The 14,525-nt window shown below is 39.3% G+C and overlaps 1 protein-coding gene across 1 annotated transcript in view; it reads right to left on the bottom strand.

The window, feature by feature from the left end:
* LOC126198416 (probable E3 ubiquitin-protein ligase HERC1) overlaps positions 1-14,525 on the bottom strand; it is a 747,204-nt gene that overhangs the window by 716,472 nt on the left and 16,207 nt on the right. Inside the window, exons 2-4 of the mRNA XM_049934719.1 lie at positions 11,897-12,068; positions 11,642-11,818; positions 1,943-2,208 (exon numbers count right to left, since the gene is read on the bottom strand). Coding sequence (XP_049790676.1) covers positions 1,943-2,208; positions 11,642-11,818; positions 11,897-12,068 — 615 coding nt within the window. The remainder of the gene's footprint in view (positions 1-1,942; positions 2,209-11,641; positions 11,819-11,896; positions 12,069-14,525) is intronic.

The following is a 14,525-nucleotide window of genomic DNA, read 5'->3' as shown; positions in this document are numbered from 1 at the left end:
AATGCAAATGTCATTTTCAACCTGCCTCTCAACATCTTTTGTTTCTGTCTTTCCTACCCTAAAAAAACTGCTGATCTGTCACTTGTAACCACTGGTACTTTACCACTTGTGACAGTGCCCCCCCCCCCCTTAAATTATTTGCTATTAGCCCAGACAGTTTTCCCTTCCCTTTCCTGTTGAAGTGAAGGCCATGCCTAGTCTAGTCCCCCCTACAGACAGAATCAACAGGACCCATACCGATATGAGATCCCACACTTGATTCAAGCTGACATTCCACCTCTCAATTAACTCTCCAATCAGAAGAGCTTACATGAAGCCAGTCATGGTGCCTCAGAACAGATAAAAGCCCAACAGCAGTGTGTCTCATTGCCGAAACTAACTTTATGAGGTCATCCACAATGGAATATTTAGGGTCCCTGTCTATGCTGCTGGCTGCCCCATCAACTATCAACACGGTGTCTTCCTTTCTGAAGTCTTTGCAAAGGGGGCCTACATCCTGTATCACCTGACCCAGACTTGCACTACATTTAAAAAAACTTGTGACCTGGTAACCCGACCCTACTTCATCGCACAACAGTTGGCCAACTCCTCTACCATGAGAACTAACCAACAACAAAACTTTCTTCTTTTTCTTCTTCTTCTTAACAACTTTTTCTGACTTGTTACTTCTCAAACACTTATACTGAAAGTTTGTTATGTCCTGTCCACTCCTACATCTACTTGTGGCCCACCAGTTTCCAACTGTGACAACAGATCAAACCTGTTTTCCACATTGATAACAAAACTGTCTGAGAAAGTCCTACTCCTATTTCTTCTATAAACTGTTGTCACCTTCCACATATCCTTTCCCTTCTCCCCCCGTAACCTTTCCAGATCTTGTCTTGCCTTATCTAGTTCCATTTGAGGGGCAACAATGTTCTCCTCCTGTGCCACTATCTTCCTATCTTTACAGTAAATCCTACACAACAAATCAATCTTGTTTATTTCCCCAATTCCCATGCCTCTACAGTCACCTTCATAAATAAACTGCAACAACCCTCACACCACACCCTGGAACAAACAATTCTATGGCAATCCTACACTTATTTTAGTTTTAGTCTACATTTATTTTAGTTTTAGTCTAAATTAAACAAGAATAACTTCCTAGACTACTCAATTAATATATTAAATATCTTAGAAAGTTTAGCCATAAAGTTTCGATATTAATTCAAAACTTGTGGAGAAGTAGAAATGATTAAATCTGCATTGTTTACAAGACAAAACAAAAGTAAACAAAGACCTGAGCCTACACTATATGTGAACTTTTCACTTATTTCCAAACTTTTCACTTTGGCTACTTACTAGAGAATCAAATGGATAGCGTGTAAGAATACACTGACGACAGAAACTTTACTTCACTGAAAGAATCACGTAACTTATAATACATGATTACATGAAAAAATCTAGACCACAATTAGCATCTATGAACTGTTCCCCTTCCCACCCCCACCCCCACCCCAAAAAAAAAAAAAAAAAAAAAAGTGCTAAAACTTACAAGACATATATTTTCCTTATTTTTTTTCTCACAAATCAGAGTAGTACCACTTACGAAAGATTATTGTTAATGCTTCCTTTTTGGTTTGGTCTCAGTACCCAAACAGCACCCTCTTCGATATACCTCAATACAATGTGCCACAGTGTTGCTTCATCATCAGGCACACACCTGGGCACATACTAATAGTGACCCTTAAACCACGTGTGTAACCACAATGTTATTTCTAAACCTTTTGTTAGACTGTGTATTTCTTTTGATAAAAATTCTGGAGCAGTTTTTCTTTTCCTCAGCATTAATAAGTATTTATTTTCTCTCTTTCCTATAGTAATATTTTCTTGGAAGAACATGAACTAGTTCTGCACATGTTAAAAATATAACAAAAAATATGAAGAGTCTGACTTTACTCACTTCTTGCATCAGCAACATAACAGCCTTGTAGAGAAGCACATGTTCTCTATCAAATGAAGGGTAATCCAAGACTGAAGCAGACATACGCATGGTTCCAGCAGAGCACCGGACCAGTTTAATTGCTCGTGTCAGGACTGATGCTGGTAGAGTTGGGGGCTCCTCCTTACTAGCTGCAGTCAGTGCCAAATCCATCCACTGAAGAAGATGGCTGAGCGAACCACGCTGTAAGGCCAATTCCAAGACTAGCTCTAAAGACAAGATCTGACCTGCAAATGACAATACAGGTACACATTTCAAGAATTCATTCTAATGAAGTCTTCACTCACTGAGAATAGCAAACAGTATAAGAAATTGTTGTAACATATATGAACCAAAGATTAATCTTTAGCTTTCACTTTTTTTCTCTGAATAAATTTAAAATCGTGTAAAAACATCTATGTTTGTCACCATTCTTCTAGTTTTCTATTTAACAAATTGTAAAAAAGTTCCTGGTGAAGTATTTTCAAATCATACATCATGTTGTCACAGTCCAGAAATAGGTGACAGAAGAGTAATTAAACTAGGAAAAGAGAACTTCCGCAAAAGTTATGGTAATGTTCCAAGCTGTTACATGTGTCTTATGTGCCCACCAAATGGTTTCCTTCTCTTATTTTTTTTTATTTTTTAGCCGGCCGCTGTGGCCAAGCAGTTCTAGGCACTTCAGTCCAGAACCGCGCAGCTGCTAGGATTGCAGGTTCGAATCCTGCCTCAGGCATGGATGTGTGTGATGTCCTTAGGTTAGTTAGGTTTAAGTAGTTCTAAGTCTACGGGACTGATGACCTCAGATGTTAAGTCCCATAGTGCTCTGAGCCATTTGAATCATATTTTTTCAACTTCCTTGTTAATTATACTGCAGTCTATTTTACATTTTCTTACCGTACAACTAATCCTGAGTGAAAGACTTGCTGCAGTCTGATATGAATCAAAAGTGAAACAACCTACTGCTTTACTACAATGGAATAGGTGTACATGATTTAAGCCACATTTCAATGTGTGATCTTTCTGGTTGGGTGTCCACAACTCAGTTCTCTACAATTCTAAGCAAGTAGCCAGTTTCATCTGTAGTATCTGTAATAATTACATCACATATTGGAAATTTGGAAATTTGTGGTAAGGTTTTATGGGACCAAACTGCCAAGGTCATCGGTCCCTAAGCTTACACACTACTTAATCTAACTTACTAAATTATTCTAAGGATGACACACACACCCATGCCTGAGGTAGAACTCGAACCTCCAACAGGGGGAACCGGGCAGACCGTGATAAGACGCCTCAGACAGCTCAGCTACCCCATGTGGCATTACATATTCAAATGGTAAAAGCTGTTATGTAGATTCTCCCCACTTGTTTGCTTGTGTTATTCATTTTTATGGTATAGTAATTACTTATTTTTCTAAATTAAACATGTAAGAGTGACAATGTTACAGTGCTAATAAATTAGTCAAACTTTACACATACATATTGTTTACTGAATATAAAATTTGGCAACGTAGAGCTACTAATTTATACAATGAAATTAATATTTTGGAACCCACTGGGTGCCTTTTCGAAACTTATCAAAATATTGTATGAATTCAATGGCTTTCAACAATGACTAGTTATCAACAATTTAAGATATAAGGAGCGATCAAAAAGTTTCTGTTCAAAGGGGCAGGATTCAACACCCATCAATTATCTCACACACATTCACACTGCCAATATGAAAGCATTCGAGTCCTTGGTGAATTTTGTTTTATGGGTATCAAGTCTATTTCTGTGCCTAAAATTTCATTTCCTAATGCTGTAGACATCATCGGACGTTGTAAAGATTCAGATAGAAGTTCCAAACTTACAAAGCTCAACTGTTTATACGTATCCCTGCAACAATCGCTTTGTGATGTCATCAGACTCCTGGCTAAGATCACAGAGATGCACCAACATGTGTTATGGAGCTTCTAGTGGGGAAGAGTGCTAAATAACCCCAACACTTTCCGACTGTAAGCTTCATAAGACACATCAGTGTAATTCCACAACCTTAGGCAGTGGTCTGATGATGTTATGATGGAACTACTGGACAGATATGCGTAAACAGTATGCAAAGCCAACGATATTACCAAACTACATATCTGGCCTCAATAGTCTAGTTGCAACACAGTCAGAGTGGTGCAATCCATGTCCCCAGAGTTATGACTAAGATAGAAGAGGGCGTTATATTTCAGCATACAATTTGCTTTGAGTCAACGGTCAGTTTCCAGGTAGATCTCCAGGTTTGGATGGATCATCATGCAGCAACAAAACTACATGCTCCCTCTTTTGACAGTAGAAAATATTTATAAAGCTAATTCAGACTCTAACCTAGCCATTTTCAAAACCAAAATGTAGTTTCCAAAATCACAATATGTTCATATTCTGGTATTTATAGAACACCTCCTACCAAAGCGGTAAAAAATCACAAACTAGTCAGTGTGAAATGTAACAACTGATTTTTGAAAAGAGTCAGTCAACTAGAATCATTCACTATACCAACATCTTCACATTACTCTCACAAGTAAAAAGTCAGCTAACCATTCTTAAGATACTAAAAACTCTGTGACAGTCCCGTCCAGCTAGTAAACAAGCAACAGCTGTGTTAAAAAAGTTTGGGCTCAGATATCAAACAGATAACACCTACATAACAAATTTGCTAGAGTCCATGTTTGTAACACTGTATAAAAAACTAGCCACCAATATTGTTCACTCAGGTATAGGTTTGAGTCAACATGTTAACTTTGATAAATTGTATGATTTTGCATGAACCTCTTTTGAACATGTGCACTGTTCCTATGCCACACAGCTGCTGTGTTCTGTTAATATTATGTTCAGAAAGGACTGTAATTTCATGGTGTATTTATAATGTTAATGCCTTATCCATGCATGGTAAAGTGGTGATGCCTACTTACATAAAACATCTGATGTAAGATAGGGTCTGGTCATCATAATTTTTATAGTGACAGTAAATGTGGAAAATGCCATGCTATTTGAAAATCTGTGTAGTGCACATCATCAGTACCATTCCTAGAAATTAATTTACAGAAGTTCTATGAGACTTTCATCATGTAGTCTCCAAGGGTTTAATGGACAATGCAGGTAAGCACCATCGCAAGTGGAAGGCCACACCACAGAATCACCATTAGCCACCTGCTAAGATGTTACAATAACTATTGATGTGTTGAGAATCATATCGACTTGGGGACTCCAGTGCCATAGGGGCCACTGGAATGGCCTTTACCTTGGATTTTTCCTCTTTATACCTAATATCTTTTGTATGTTTTAAGTCCAGTGAGTATTTATCTGGTTTAAAATCAGATGTGGAGCAAGACAGCAGTCCTGTGAGCTGCAGCTTGTGACTCCTGTGTATTCTCATGTTGACCAACATCTGATCTGAACCTGACGGAACACAGCTGGAGAATTATCAGGTATCTGGTCGACACTCACAAACGACCAGCCCATAATTTAAAGGTACTGTGTGACCTGTGCTTTGACATCTAGTGCCAAATGCCTACAGAAACCTACTAAGAACTTGTGAAATCCATGCCACACAGAATTTGAGCTATATTCCGTGCCCAAGGTGAACCAACATATTGTCAAGCAGGTATTCATAATGTTTTGGCAAATCAGTGTACATTGTGTATTTTTGAACCTATCCAAGTTCCACAACAAAGTTCTTACAATATCGTCATTTTATGCTTCTAAGAAACTTTCAGCAACATGCACAGTGCATGTAGTATCAGTGAGCACGCTGTTCGCATGTAGAATAGGGAAGTTGGACGATCTGAGTTTAACTGAGGACAGACTGTGATGGCCCAGAGGCTCAGTATGAGCATTTCGGAAACTGCACGACTTCTCAGGTGTTTGTGGAGTGTTTTGGTGAGTGTCTTCAATGTGTTGTGAAACCACATCCAGGCACTATGGGATTGGGCAGCTAACACTCATCACAGATGTCGGACGTCCTGGGTTGGACAGACTGGTAAAACAGTGAACTTTAGTGGAACTATTATCAGACTTCAATGATGGGCAGAGTACTAGTACATCTGACTACACAGTGCACCAAACACTGCTCCACAGTAAACGACCTATGCATGTGCCAACGTTAACAGTAAGGCATCGGCAACTATGACTGAAATCGGCAAGTGATCATCGGCACTGGAGATGTTAGCACAGTGGCAGAGCATTGTATGGTCTGATTAATCCCAATACATTATTCATCATGCTGATGGGGGAGGTGGGGAGGGGGCGGTGCGAATGTTTTGTCTTCCAAGGGAGCACCTTCTTCACACCTGTATTGCTGTATGGAGACAAGCTAGTGGCAGCTCCACTATGCTCTGGGAACATTCATGTGGGCATCCATGGGTCCAGAGGAGCTTGTGAAAAGCACTGTGACAGCCAAGGAGTGTCATACACTGGTTGCAGACCATATACACCCCTTCATGATGATCATGTTTCCCGACAGCAGTGGCATTTTCCAACAAAATAGTGCACCCTGTCATGAGGCCAGAAGTGTGATGGTGAGGTTTGAGGGGAAACAGTTGTGAGTTCCAATTGATGTTCTGGCCTCCAACTCACCACATCTGGTCCCAATCAAACACACCTGGGATGTGATTAAAACGTGGCGTCAGAACTCATCACCTCCCTCCCTGGAATTTACAGGAATTAGGTGACTTCTGTGTGCAGATATGGTGACTACTCCCTCCAGCAACCTACAAAGGCCTCATTGCTTCCATGCCATGATGCATCACCACTGTTATCTGGGCCAAAGGGGAACACATCGGCTAAGAGGTAGCTGGTCAGAATGTTCTGACTGATCAGTGTATGTTATTAGTGCAATGTTTCCACTTACCATTGACCTGTTTCATGAAGTTAGTATTTTATAAACATTTTCAGTAACTCACATCTTGCAGCTTTCAAATATTGAAGAAAACATCTTTTTAAATTTTTAATACAAAGGATGTTATTTATTTACTGGCTGACTTGTTTCTGGCTTTGTCAATTTTCACAAGCCACCTATTACAGAGAACAACATTTGTTATGAGTGGATGTGTTGTTTGTAGACAATAAAGGCACCACTGATAAAATGGTTCATATGGTAACCACTTACGTGTTTGTATTTAGGATATGTTTGGTGTGGACACTCATCACACTCAAATGTACCTGCTATCTGCATTAAAAGATGTCACAGTTGTAATTACACTTTGCAGTATTATGTTAATGTATGTGCATAACATTTCCCCCCCCCCAAATTGTGGTACCTTCATTATCCAGCATGATAGGATCCGCATGACAATGATATTTTATATACAATGGAGAATTTGCTTTCACTGGATTACACTGTGTGTCACACTGGATCATTTAGCATAGGTGTTGTCCTAATTTTGACAGATTTTATTATTAGGTCAAATATACAATCTCTGATGTATTCAGTTTACTGTGTGATGGTATTAGAATCACTGTGACACATATTGTTCCACTGCATCACAGTTGTAGAATTAATGTTCATTTCTTTTTGAGCACTATTTAAAAACAAACAAATTGTTTCATTCACACTTCAAGGGAACCGACATTCAATAATATTGTTGTGCTGTTATAATTTTTATTGTATAGTTTTTAGTCTCGTATTTGGTGAGTGATTAAGACAGAATGGAGTGGAATTCATATTTTGATTAAGGAGCTATTTAAGATTTCTATGAATCGTTTGTAATTGTATATTTGGTGATTATTTCAAATAATGCCATTCATATGCTGATTAAAGTGCTATGGAAAATTTATATGAATTCCTTGCTCTGCAATGCTGTTTGCTCATTCAGCATTTGTTCTGAGTGCTTAATCATGTGAATGAAGATTTGCATTTCTTCTAAAAATCAATTAACTGGTCTTTCTCAAATGAAAGCAGGCATGTTATTATATCAACAATACTGTACTCATCGCACAGTATTTTATATTGATATAACTACCAACCAACTGCCAAAAAGGATGAATGCCCACCACCAAACTGCTCATTTTCAATGGCTGTTTCATGAGACCATCTGCTCCCCCCCCCCCCCCCCCATCCAGCTTTTCTTAACTACGCAGATGGGAGTTCAACACATTCGCCACTCCCCGAAATTATTCCAACCTCAACCTCAACCTACAGTAACCTACTGTTCCCACACACTCCACCAAACAGTTTCCGCCCTCTGTCCTATGACTTCCTCCCAATTCGCATTCCCTCACCCTCATTGTGTCTCACTGTCCGCCAACACACCCACTGATCTTTCCCCTTCTCTGCTCCTCACCTTTCCTGACCACTGTCTCCTCCCCCCCCCCCACCTCCTCCCTCCCCCAAAGCCTGGCAGGTTTGTCCTCCTTTCATCTATTACCTGCACACTCTACCAGACAGTACTCTTTTCTCACCCATCTCGTACCATTCTATCCCTACCCCCTTCCCTCCCCCACTCAGGATTGCCGCTTTTGTTTAATACCAGAGATGCATTCTGGCTGCAGCAGCCAGAGACAATGGTCATGTGTGCATGAGGTGAACCTGCTTGAGTGAATGTGTGTGTGTATTCCCTTTTCTGAGGAAGGCTTTGGCCAAAAGCTCAATGTGTAACAAACAGTTTTTGTTATGCCTGCATCTGCAGCTCGATGTGTCATCTTGTGTGCATGAGGTGAACCTGGTTGTGTGAATGTCTGTATGTTTCCTTTTCTGAGGAAGGCTTTGGCCAAAAGCTCAATGTGTAACAGTCTATTCGTTGTGTCTGTCTGCAACTTGATGTGTCATCTTTATTATGAGAAGCAATGTATACTTTTCAGAATATATAAAGATTAATGTGCAAAGCATACAACTTCCAACATCACATATTAGTGAAAAGCCTTTATGAGAACCTAAGAAAATTCTGGTCCTAAACAAAGTTGCTAAGTGGGTCAAAGGGTTCTATTCAGTCAGTCATCGACCAGCCTAGTATTTAAAAAAATCATTCATGCAAGATGAATGTAGAGACATACCATTGGTTGACCATAACAAAGATATTCATACAGAGAATGCTGCAACAGGCATCCCTGGCACTGAAAAGCAATTGAAAGAGTTGAAATCAAATAAGTTGCCAGATGTGGATGGAATCCCAATTCAGTTTTACGAGTACTCTACGGCACTGGCCACTTACTTAGCAAAGTATATTTATTGCAAATATCTTGCCTAGAGAAAAGCTCTAAGTGAGTGGATAACGCACAGGTGACTCCCATATATTGGAATGGTAAAACAATGCACTCACAAAATTACAAATCAATATGCTTAACAGTGGTTTGCTGTAGAATTCTTGTGCAAATACTAAGTTCAAATATAATAAATTTCCTTGACACAGAAAAGCTTCTTTCCACAAATAATCATGGATTTAAAAAGTACTGCTCATATGAAACTCAACTTATCTTCCGTCACATGTACCCTGTGAACCATGGATGAAGGGCAACAGAGCAGATTCCATATTCCTAGATTTTCAGATGCCTTGACACAGTGCCACACTGTAGACTGTCAGAGCATATGGAACAGGTTCTCAGCTACATGAGTGGCTTGACAATTTAAGAAATAGAACCTAGTACATTGTCCTGCACAATGAGTGTTCATCAGAGACACAGGTACCATCAGAAGTGCTCATGTGACAGATAGGGTCATCAGCAATCTGCAACTTTTTGCAGAAGATGCTGTAGGTAAAGAAAAGCTTCATTGTTCAGTGACTGTAGGAGGATAAAGGATGACTTAAGACAGAATTTCTATTTGGTGCGAAGAATGACAGCTTGTGATAAATGTGGAAAAATGTTAGTTAATGCAGATGAGTAGGAAAACAGTGCTGTAATGTTCAAATTCTGCATTAATGATGCATTGGGTGACCCAATAAAAACTATTGAATATCTAGGTATTATGTTGCAAAGCAATGTGAACTGGAATAAGCACATGTAGTCAGCTGTAGGGAAAGCAAATGGTCAACTTCAGTACATTGGGGGAACTCTATGACAATGTAGCTTTTCATTAAAGGAGAACACATATACAACACTTGTCATTCTTGAGTATTGCTTGAGCCACCGAGCGAGGTGGCGCAGTGGTTAGCACACTGGACTCGCATTCGGGAGGACGACGGTTCAATCCCGCGTCCGGCCATCCTGATTTAGGTTTTCTGTGATTTCCCTAGATCACTTCAGGCAAATGCCGGGATGGTTCCTTCGAAAGGGCACGGCCGATTTCCTTCTCCATCCTTCCCTAATCCGAGCTTGTGCTCCGTCTCGAATGACCTCGTTGTCGACGGGACGTTAAACACTAATCTCCTCCTCCTCCTCCTTGAGCCATTCTTGAGTATTGCTTGAGAAATTGGGATCCCCTCAAGGTCAAGTTGATGGAAACCATTGCAGGAATTCAGAGGCAGGTTGCTAGATTTGTTACCAGCATGTTTGATCAGCACAAGTGTTACGGAAATGCTCTGTGAACTCAAATGGGAATCCCTGGAGGGAAGACGAAAGTCTTTTCACAAAACACTATCAAGAAAGTTTAATGAACCAGCTTTCACAACTGACTACAGAGCAATTCTACTACCACCTGTGTATGTCTCACATAAGGACCGAAAAGACACAATACAAGAAATTAGGGCTCTTACAGAACGTACAGGCACTTATTCCCTCAAGTGATTTGTACGTGAAACAAGAAAAGGAATGATGCAGTGGTATAAGCTACCCTCTATAATGCTGAATGTTCAGGCTTGCAGGCTTTGTGTGTAGATGTAGAATAAGCCAGGGATAAGCCAATGGCAAGCATTCAAAATTATCTTTAGATATCTAAAAGATACCAAGAACAGGAAGGTACTTTTTTCTAAAGCTGACAACATCTACACCATATTTCACTGGGGTGCAAATTGAGTTAGGCATTCATAGGACAAAACTGACAACTGAATAATCTGAAGGAGCTGCTTTATTCCAGAGTAGTCAGAAACAGTAAACAGGAGCCCAATCCACGACAGAGGCAGAATATATGGCCCTGATCTCAGTATGTCAGGAGGCTCAATGGCTTCCAAAATTACACAGAGAAACATCTACAAACCACAAGAAGGATTCCATCAAACTAATCACAAGACAGAATTGACTTCTCTAAGACTAGTGACTACAGAAGTTGCAACACACACACACACACACACACACACACACACACACACACACACACACACACACACACACAAAGCACCATTTTATAAGAGAAGAAACAGAGTCAGCACAAATAACAGCAGAGCAAATACATACAAGTATAATGTTGGCACACACAATGACAAAACTACTGGCAAACCATCTCGTCATCTGCTCCGACAATGTTATGGATAGTGAATATAATTTTGTTGTTGTTTACATGCACAATTGTAATGAGACTGTGTAAATTTAGAATTCACTCTCCAACTGTTAAAGCATCTTTTGCATTACAATAACATAACTGTAAAGACACTGAATGTTATTATGCTGTTATATCTTGAATCAAACTTTTATATTACAATAATTGTAGTAATGTATGTGGAATAAATGTGTTTCTTCCAGGCTGATACTACCTGCAGATTACCCTGTCAGTTCTGGTCTGCATTAAAGCTTCTAATGAGTGCCTTAAAAAACATAAGCCAAAATTAGTGAATAGTAAATACTAACAGGTTTCATCTGACCCAGATGCTGGAAGAGTACAGTCCCGCAAAAAATTTACGACATCTTGTAGGCTCTGGCAGCCGAGGGACGTTATGTGGCTTTCATTGGCTAGGGAGAGAGGAGGAAGATTCCTCACGACAGATATTGCAGTCGTCAAAACTTCGTTGCACAAATTTGGAGCACCTGTAAAGATAAAATAATGGTGATGTTTTGTTTCATTTTAATGAATTAAATATTAAAAAGCAATTGTTATTTAAATACCTGTAGTCGAAGGAAAAGTCCACGTTTGACGCAATAGTGCAAATAATAAACTAAGACCAGTTCTAACACCCATCTCTATTAAAGCTTGTGTGGCTGTACACGGTTTTTCTGTAGAACAGTCATTTATTTCCTTCCGGCTTTTAGGATCCCGACTGTGTGGTAAGCATTTCACCTGCAATGTCCATTTGTAAAAATTTAGAATTTCATATTGTTACATGCACTATGTTTCTGACCTTCAGAATAGATATACGGAGACAACTTGTTAACACATGTAACTAACGTGACTGGAAAATCTAACATAATTATGTGCGTAATTCAGATACTTTAAAATAATAGTGATCTTAAAATTATCTGTAAGATTTATTGTTGATGAAATCTTCACCCAACCAGTATTTGTCTGGGATGATTTAGTGAAACCAAAGGAAACTTAAATCATTATGCCCAGTCATTGATTTAACTAAATTCCTCTAAAATGGATGTCCACTGGCTAAATTATTGTGTTAACTCAATTCTATTCATATTTCCCTAACCTAAATAGTCTAGATAGTGAGGTGAAAAACTTCATCATGTGTGAAGACACCTTTCAGAAATTCAAACTGGGACTGACTATCTTATTCTGCATACATAACCTTCCCCAACAATTCAGGAAAGGAGTTACAGCTAAGCAGCAAAGACATTCAATAATGAATTTCCAGGTATTCGTTCAAGTTGTTGTTTCAATTTTGTGTGCAGGTTCAGTCATCAAAATATAATGCACAAACAAACACAAAAGCTGCATCCCTCATACAACTGTTAACAAGAAAAAAGTTTCAGGTTGATAAAAAGAGTAATAAAATGGAAAGTTGTGTATGGAACAATGGAAAGTCCAGGGTGGAATAACAACAATACAGAGCACATATAGGTAAGAGATAATTCAGTCTTTGGTTCATGATTTTCAATTAACATAATACATGCAGTAATGTAACATTATTTAATGAATAAATAAATAAAACTGTTTCTCTAAGGCTAATATTCTTTGTGACAGCAGTAGAATAATACATCAAAACACAACATACATAACTTCATGGAAAGGACAGACTGCTACTCACCACACAGAGTATGAGTTGAGTCGTAGACAGGTATAATGAAAAAGAATGTTAGCAATATTCAGCTTTAAGATAAAGTTATTCTCCAGAAGTAGAAAAAAACACACATTCACACAAGTGTGACGCACACACACATGGGCCTGCTATCTCTGGGCACTAAGGCTCACCTGTGGCTGCATCTGCCGTGAGCAGCAATCTGTCTGGGATGGGCAGTGGGAATACAGAAGAGTTGTGGGACAGTGAGAGGAAGGAATAGCAGGATAGATGAGAGAGAAGATACTAGTGCAGCTTGTGAGAGCATGCAAGGATGTGTCAGTGATAGGACAGGCCTGCTTGGGAAAGCACTGGAAGGATGAATCAAAGACTGAGTAATTTCTTCCAACGGAAAATTTGTCTTTTCCTGGAATTTGCTTAGATTTTCTTGATCATGGTTATGTAGTATAATTGGGAAACTATTTACAAAAATTCTTATTTATTTATATTTGTTACAAGATGGCTGAGTAACAGTCAATGATCATGATCGATTTTTGGTAGAAATTATATTCATTCTTACATCACATTTATTTCATCGAACTTTTACCGGCTCAGTTGCCTGAGACTGCAATAATGAGTGTGTGATTTGCATTTGTGCATGCGTGTGAGGCAACAGTTGTACTTGGTTTTGCAAAGCTTACTGAAATGTAATCACTGGAAAATTTATCTTTCTTGTTCTCTTGTATCCTACAGATATAGGGGCATATGAAACTGGTTTTATTTTGGGGAATGTTAAGTACTCTATTTTGTAGAAACTCACACACGCTAATCACCACTTACACTTAGGAGGAGGAGGAAGAGGAGGAGGAAGAGGAGGAGGAGGAGGAGGAGGAGGAGGAGGGAGGAGGGAGGAGGGGGGAGGGGGAGAGGGAGGGGGGCGAAGAGGAGGAGGAGGAGGAGGAGGAAGACAATGAGGTCATTAGAGATGGAGCACAAGGTGGGATTAGAGAATGATGGGGAAAGAAATCGGCCATGCCCTTTGTCAAAGGAACCATCCCAGCATTTGGCTGAAGTGATCTAGGGACATCACAGAAAACCTAAATCAGGTTGGTCGGACGCGGGTTTGAACCATCATTGTCCCGAAAGTGAGTTGATTATGCTAACCACTGTGCAACCTCAGTCTGAAAGTTCACTTTTGTGTGCAAAAAACAAAAATACATACATATCCATTATATTTCAAACATAAAACTCAAACAAGGAGGCATGAATAACACCTTAAGATCATCAATCACATTTCTTGCTGTTCAAATTTGTTGTGGGTCTGTAATGTTTTAGAGCTCCCTTGGTCATGAAGGGGGTCTTTTTGGAAGAGCTGAACGTCTTCTGGTATCAAGTTGAGACAAGAATATAATGTCACAGACACATTGCAAATTGATGCAGCATGAAACTCGAGAATATTTTATTGCACTGATATCCTGCAAAACCCTATATCTGCATATTAAAAATTTTATTTCCTTCTACTGATTGATTCTGTTAATTGAGACAAACTGAAGAAAATGATTTGTGAGTAG

The sequence above is a fragment of the Schistocerca nitens genome, chromosome 8 (genome assembly GCF_023898315.1).
Source record: "Schistocerca nitens isolate TAMUIC-IGC-003100 chromosome 8, iqSchNite1.1, whole genome shotgun sequence".
NCBI lineage: Eukaryota > Metazoa > Arthropoda > Insecta > Orthoptera > Acrididae > Schistocerca > Schistocerca nitens.
This window is presented reverse-complemented; position numbering and strand designations above follow the sequence as displayed.